This window comes from Melozone crissalis, unplaced genomic scaffold (genome assembly GCF_028551555.1).
Source record: "Melozone crissalis strain CALT ecotype California unplaced genomic scaffold, PUWL_Pcris_2 ptg000034l_1, whole genome shotgun sequence".
NCBI classification, from domain to species: Eukaryota; Metazoa; Chordata; class Aves; order Passeriformes; family Passerellidae; genus Melozone; species Melozone crissalis.
The window spans coordinates 10,477,225-10,485,348 of NW_026535812.1; the positions used below are offsets into that span (position 1 = coordinate 10,477,225).

Sequence of the window (8,124 nt, forward strand, 5' to 3'; positions counted from 1 at the left end):
GTCAGGGCCTCACAGTGAAGAATTTCTTCTTCATATCTAACCTAAATTGTCTTTCACCCTGAAGCTACTACCCCTTGTTCTGTTACTACAGACCCTTGTAAACACTCTACCTTTCTTGTAAAGAAGATCTGAACCATGATCTGAACTATTGGAAAATTTGGCAACTTATATTTGGCAACTTTATTATATTTTTCAATGATATAATATGCTGTAAGAACAAAACCCCTGATGATGCACTTTAGTATTCACAGTGATACTTCACAGAAGCATGAGAAATCACAGTGAAGTGCTGAAAACATCGTTCACAATGTATACACTAGGTTTGTGTTTTAACCCTGTGGGACTATAAAAGAAAAACTATCCAATAAGCCAGTGGGTGTCACTATTGTGTTTAACTCAACAAATCATAATTTAGCACTGAAATTCTTAACTACTAATGGCTGAAAGGTACAATTAGAGAGCTACAAATAGAGCACAGATATTATAGAAATAGACCACAAATAATTAACATCAGCTTAGCTAATAAAATTGAATTTTGCTCTGTAATATTTTATTGAAGTCACTGTTGACAATTTTTGGTTGATTCAAATCTGTAAAAGAGAATAATTTTGTAGAGTTTTATCTTGCTTGATGTAGAAAAGCTTGGCAATCTGCAGCAACAGAGAAAAAATACCATTTTCAGTATGGTAGGACAGGGGAACCAAAAGTATTAAGAAAAAAAAAGATGCTCAAGAAGAAAAGGAGGTATGATTACTAAGGTCAAAACTTCTGAAAATTTGATAAATGTGTAATATGAAAAATGCTAATTTACAGATGCTGTAGCTGGACATCATCCATGACAAACAACCTCAAAGAGACCTTGCAGTGATTGGTGTGATTCTCCTTAAAGACTGGGGTGGTTCTGTTCCTATTCCACAATCTGGTAAGCAGGATCCATTCCCTACCTGTTCAAATCCTAACTTCTGCAGGCAAGGAATAGGCAGAGCCTATTCCTCTGCCCAGTTACAAAAAAAAAAAAAAAGAAAGAAAAAAGGTGTGGTCTGCTTCAGATATAGATTTAGGCGTCTCATTTCTCTGGGTCTGTTTTATAGAAAAACATAATATATTTTCAGTGAATGTAAGTGAAATGTGTAACTGGTCTCAAAAATCTTCTGCTTTAAAACTCAGAGCCAATGTATTGGGAAAAATTGATCAACAAGTAGGAGGTAAATAATGGGAGAAACCTGGATTTCCTCAGATGTTGGTGTACATACATCTCTGATAGTGCATTTGAGACTAAGCAGAAGGATTTTACATATTTATTTCCTGAGTGTGCAACTTGAAAATTCAAATACAAGTACTGGATATTCCATATGAATGACAGAATGCCACTGCATACCGACATGCAAAAAAGGTGTGTTTTAATAAATGTCTTTTACTTCCCAAAACAGACAGAATTTGCACCATTTTCTGACTTAGTGCATTTTAAATATGTTTAGACTGTGCTGTAAATTGAACTCCAATAACCCATGGAACCTACTGAGGAAATCTGGCAACTCACAAGATCTACTGAGATGTTACAAGAGAAGCAGTGCCAGAATACTGACTTACTCCCAGGTAACTTTGCTCATTCTTACCCCAAGGCAGTGCATTCTTGCCCTGCAGTGACGGATACCAGCTGACTTCCTGACTTACCTGTGACACCCAAGTGACTCAGCACCTCTTGTGAATGCTTACTCCTTACATCTGAAGTGTCAGAAAGTGTAAAACCCTCCTCTTAGATTTCTGTTTGCTGCATTCTCCCCTACACTAGGATAAAAAATCTACCTCTTGCTTCATCTGCAAAAGAACGAACATTGGTCCTGCTGAGTTCTATCTATTATTCACTTGATCCAGGCATTTCACATGACGCCAGATCAGGTTGGCTCATGAATAGATGCTTGCTTCCCAAATCTACTTAACTAAAAACAAAGCCAAGGGAATTGAATAGGATCAAACTCTGGTTTGATCAGCACAGGGGTCAGCACAGGACAGGTTTACAATCGGTCAGTGCTAACTGCAAACTTTTTTTTAGCTATCTAAATTCTATTACAGCAGCCATTATTTTTGGAAGCTGGTGATACAACACTGCAGGAGTTTTCCAGGAAACAACTCTGCAATGTAAAAAAAGAGGATGAAATGGTGGAAAGGTTTTACTATGTCTTTAATGAAAATTGAAATCACAGACTTCATGTGGTTCCTTTTACCAAAAAGGAAGAAGGGAAAAAGAATCTAAGAAGTCAGGTAGAACACTTACTGCTATATATACTTTCACTAATGATGTTTTACTTCATTTAGCTGTCCTACAGTTCTGAAATGTCCAGGTATAATAGCACACAGTGTGGACAAAGAGACCTAGGAGCACATTTTAATGGATCCTATCGAAGAGAGACTTGTCCTTTTGAGTTGTGACATAAGATTAAAAGATAAACAGTATCATGAGAGACTAACTCCAACAAGTGAACAGAAGTAAAAATTTCATTGTGGTGTGAACAATTGTAATGACATACAACTAGCAGTGGTGATTAAAATGTTTTTTTCAGTGATTTCTTGCTAATGAATAGGAGTACAAATCTATTTCTTGCACAAAGTTATGGCTGAGAGAATTAAAAATGACAGGTACACAAGCTCTTCTAAAATCCAATAGAGCAACTGATGCATGGCTATAACAGTTTTATTTAAATGAAAGTTTAGGTATTTGCTTTTACTTTTCTGTCAACTTGCCTACTAGCAATACATTCAAATATGACTATGGCAGTTTTATTTTCTTATTCCCATGATCTGCTGTTTTCTAGCTAAACCTCAATTATCATTATCTTGTCCACTTACAATAAAGAAGGCTTTTGATGTTGGAATTTAAAATATTTTCAAATGAGTGGAGGAATAGAATGTAAGAAAATAGTGCAGAAGGCAGTCTCACACCTGAGGAGTTGCAGCTGTACCAATCACCAAAGATTGGGAACAGGCCTGCCCTTAACAGGTCATAGCTGTGTCCAATAAGAAGATGAGTGCTACAAAAGAGTGGGTGAGCTGGGTGTTGGAGTTTGTTGGTTGTGCTGTGAAGAAGGAGTCAGTGTTGTGAGGAGCTGCACATGAGAAATCACTTGGAAGGTATGGAACTTTTGAAATAAGTTAGCAACACAAATGGGCAAATAGAAGGCTTACTAACAAAAGTTCTGAATCTTTAGGCTTGTGTACTGTACAATGCCAGAGGCTTTTAATAACCATTTATTTTTCACAATTTCAAGACAGGATTGAGGAAGATGCAAAACTCTGAGGAACCAGCCCCAGAGTAGGATTCAGACAGAAAAGCAGATAAAGCAGATGTTTTGCATTCTAGAAAGCTAATGATAAGATAAACCAATCTTTTATTTTGTAATGGGTAGTCTCCACAAAAGATTGGAGAGCAAAGTTAGTGTGTCAGAGTGTAAAAGCAGAATACAGCAAAGTTTAAAAACCAGAAGAATTGTAGTATGAAAGAAAATATTAAATAATCCTAGAGAAAATTATTAATTACCATACATTAGGATAGAAAATATGTGCAGTAATCTGTGTGAGGCAGTGTTTAGTAAAGCCATGTTTCATGTGGGGTCTGAAGAGTAGTTCTGTTTCTAGTACATTGATTAATATAAATGACTGCATGAAATATAGATTAATATTACATTGGAGGTACTTTATCCATTGTCCATCAGGGTATATGTGCATGCTTATTTCAGAGCTTTTTCAGAAAATGGTACAACTCTCAGACTTACAGTTGCATAACAACACTGAATTAATTTTGAAATGTTTATTACACTTCTATTTGGCACTTAAGTCTAGTTCCTTGGAATTGTTTAGAAAACTAACTGTAAATGCATTAATCGTAGTACAGTTTACATGTGATGAGGACAGCCTAGGAAAGAGCTAGAACAACTGCAGGAGGTATTTATTATTTATTGACTGATTATGAGCATGTAATTCAGAACTTCCGGGCAACTCTCTTGTTTGAGAGTTAGTTGTTTTTAAATGGCACTTCAGATCAGGTTTTTGGTATCCAAAACAGTCTGTTCAGTAGCACTGAGAGACACTGCAGAGGTACCAGTCAAAATACTTTTCCTGGGATGCCCTTTTGTTACCACAGTGTTACAGAGATATACACATCCTAGGCCTCTATTATGAAAATCCTACAGCATGGGGGACTTTCACATAGACATAATCCTGGAGGATTAGGATAGGATCCAAGGACACCGGGGCAGTGATCATGACACAGCAAAGCGTGCAGCTAAATGCAGAAGCACAGGAAGAAAAAGGTGTCTTGCTGTTCTGGCAACTCAGGTTGTACACAAAGAAATGGGGCATGTGGCTCTTCCAAAATTGATCCATCATATTCAACCTTCCTAAACTTAAACTTAAACATAGTACTTTGGTAGAAACAATTTTCATCACTGACAATTTTTTAGTTGACCACTAATCAGTGCATATATATACAAAATTTGTATATATATATAAGGTTTTTCCTCACACAAAGTTTAAATTATTGGCTATCTCTATATAGAGATGTATTCTGAGAAAGAACAGCCAAGATAAACTAATCATCATGGATGTATTTCAATTAGCAACATGCACAGTTACTAATTTTAGCATGTAATATGAAAATGGCTTAGAGCTGTTTTATAATTATTCACAAGACAAAGAAAACTCAAGGGTTTTTTAAAGTTAGTATCTTAAGTGACTAAGATAAAAATTCTGCTAATGTTTTTGGAGTCACCCAACCCAAATAAGAAATAAGTAAGTTCTTATAAAACTAGAGAATGGCATGGACCTTCTCTTTCAACCAGCCTCTTAATCAAAGACAAGTATAGATTTCTATACTTTACTTGTATTAGGAATTACATCTGTCGAATTCCTAGACTGATTTCAAAGAATCCTTAATACAAGAAAGGTACCATGATTAGTACAAACTCAATTAGAAACAGAATTCTTTACAATCTTAGGTTTCTTCAGTGACAGCTGTACTTGACACCAGTGACAGGATTATACAGTTTGTCAGATGTGTTTATGTCTGAATCTTGGTTTATTGATTTATCAACCATGTTGTTTTTCAGGAACAGCAATGTGCACAAAATGAACAGTATTTGCAGCAATAATTATAATTATCACTAATCACAACTTACCCTTGATCCTTTTTCTGGAAAGCACCGACAAACTGAACAATCCTGTCCCCCACATGGATCAATATATGCATATCCTCCCTAAAAATGGAAAGATTATGGATTTATCAATGCACAACAATTACATCATCAAGTATTGTCAGCTGGACATATTAGTTAATTAGGTGATTTTCAAGGCAAAAGATCTCTCATCAACATAAACATGCTGGCCAGGTAGAAGCAATAAGTTAAAGCTTATTACTTGTTGCTTTAGAAGGTGGAAGACCTTAACTACATGTTATGTTACATAACTAAATATTACAGCCAAATATAACTTAGGAAACCAGCTGCACCTGAAAAAGATTTTAACAGAACCAGAATTTAATTTGCAATAATGTACAATTTGTAATCCATCACATTATTTTAGGAGATTGTTCAACTACAATGAAATGATAAAAGACAAAACAAGGTGTAGGAGCAAGACATTCACTCAGAGATAAAACCTTGAATTTAATTCTTGTCTATTAAATGAAAATAAATATATGCATGGTGTAATTATGCATTGCCTACTATTAATTTACTGCTTGTATTAAAAATTTGTTATTTTAAGAGCACAGAAATTACTGCTTTTTCATCAAATTGCAATGAGAAAAAAAAACTATTCAAGGGGAAATGAAAACACAAGTTGTAAATTCAGTAGAACTTGTGTGTGGTAAATGAACATATCACTCTTCTTTTCTATTTCTCCAAATGTAATAATAAACATAATTCATATGCGCTTATAAACTAAGTTGGAATGTCTACTAAATAGCATTTTTTGAGTAAATTGGTGTAAATTATTAAAGATAATTTTAAAAGAATTTTAACAAGGAGGTAAAATATTTAAGAATAATGTAGATAAACAAGTAAATGGTGATAAAACAAATATTTCCCCAGTGTGGATTTTCATTATTATCAAGGTCAAGATTGTTTTGTTACTGGTTTTAATACCCAACAGAACATTATAGGCTCATACTTCAGTGTTTCAAGGAGAAAACTCTGACAAATATTAGATAAGGAGGAAAAATTCTGTTCTTTCTATCTATACCAGATATTTTAGAATATCTGGAATTCCCAAACCTCAGCACAAGAGGGTATGATGATCTCTCTCACACACTACTTGTCTTTCACACACTGCATTTCCCATGAAATTACTAATCTGCTCTGCACTAGTCTCTCACATAGTTGTTAGAATCTTGCCTCTCCTGGAATGTCAATAGAATACAAGCTCCCAGTAAGAGAACTGTTATCCTTTCTTCTGATTAAATAGTTATTTTTAAAAAATATTTCCATCTTCAATAGCTCAAATAAAAAGGGATGAGTTTGGGGACAAAAAAAATAAACTTTACAAAAAAAGAGCTTGTAAATATTTGAAAGAATACCATGAGGATGGACTTGAAGGTAAGGGCATTGCAAACATATGAGTAATATGAAGGCCAGTACAGACAGGATAATAAAGTAGATATTGAAACTATACTATATGTGAAAATTTGGCTTCAGAGAGATGGGACTGTCCAAAGAAGCCAGTTTAAGATCTAGGTTAACATAGACAGCAGAATGGAAAGCTGGAATTGACATGTGCCATAATGCAGAACCATTAGAGAGACTTTCTGAGGAAGGAGATAGACTCAGTGAACAAGGAAGGATTTTTTACATCCAGCTTTCCAAATGCACCTCAAGAAGCCAGAATTAGAGTCTAGGAGAATCTGGAGCATAAAATTACAAATTAGAGAAGCTGAGGAGCAGAAAGGAAAGACAGAACCTCAGAAATACAGAAAGGAACATGAGTTTTCCCACAGAACTATTGGTCATTTTGGTGCATGTGGTGCTACTTGTTCAAACTGTACCATTCTATCCCTCACATGCCTAAAATAAATATCAATGTCACTTACCCCATCAATTCCTTGAGTTGAAAAAATAATCAGCAGCCACCTGATTTAAAAGAAGAAAACTAAATTAAAGCTGGCCTCCGACTTCAAACCTTTACAAAAATTTAGCTGGTAGAAAGTGAGAAGTGATCAAATGTACACATGATTCAATCCTGTTTGGGGGCACTAGATAGTGTTCCTATAAGGGGTGCACACCATCAAGAAATGGCCTCCCACGCTGTAAATACTTATCTTTTTGGATTTTTGAGGCTGAGTACAAACAGATAGGCATGAACAAGGCTATGTAAAAGTCATAACTCCCTCTTGTAACCTATTTCCAATCCCACAATTACAAAGGGCCAGAGGGGACCCATTCCAGACAGATTGCTCCATGGACACCATGAGGTGAAGACGGAGTAGAGACTGGAATGATCTGCATCCACCTTGAAATCAGTTAGTTGGTGCTGTTTTCTTTTGCTCAGAGAAAGAGGGCAAGAGAAAGTTGAGAGGAAAGCCACATTGAGAATAGCCACATGATTCCAGAGCAGCTGTTAGGGAAGCCCAGCTCCATGCCAACACTGCCAGCAAAGGCTTGTGAAGTTTACAAAAAAATACTAAAATATAAAGTTAGCCCAAAATTTCTGCAGCAATACAGAAAATAAGCATTCTTTTAATTTATTATTAATGCTAATATTATTTTTGCTAAGAACTAAGGTGTCTATTACTTATATGAAAAGATAAATTAGGTACAGCTATAGCATACAGACTTCTGAGTATTATTCTACAGAATACAGTGAAGCCTATTTCAAAATTACTTCAACTTTGTAAATGTCTAGGTATTTCTTATTACTGTTAAATTAATAGCTAAGAATATATCTCAGTGAATCTGGTTAAAAAATGTAGTGATCTGTAAAACTCACCAGGCAGCTGTGATAAGCCACTTAATCCGTTCAAATGAATCCTTTGTTAATGCCATTCCTGCTGATTGAGGATTTGTATATGCAGCACTTCTTTTTCTTTAAATGGCAGGTCTTCTCTTTCCTTCTGTTTGTGGATGGTCTATAAACACT

At 35.3% G+C, this 8,124-nt stretch overlaps 1 protein-coding gene across 1 annotated transcript in view; it reads right to left on the minus strand.

The window, feature by feature from the left end:
- The window catches only part of COL4A4 (collagen type IV alpha 4 chain), a 61,567-nt gene extending 53,523 nt beyond the window's left edge, over positions 1-8,044 (minus strand). Inside the window, exons 1-3 of the mRNA XM_054282580.1 lie at positions 7,975-8,044; positions 7,079-7,118; positions 5,172-5,249 (exon numbers count right to left, since the gene is read on the minus strand). Coding sequence (XP_054138555.1) covers positions 5,172-5,249; positions 7,079-7,118; positions 7,975-8,030 — 174 coding nt within the window. The 5' untranslated portion in view covers positions 8,031-8,044. The remainder of the gene's footprint in view (positions 1-5,171; positions 5,250-7,078; positions 7,119-7,974) is intronic.
- Positions 8,045-8,124: the final 80 nt, after the last annotated feature.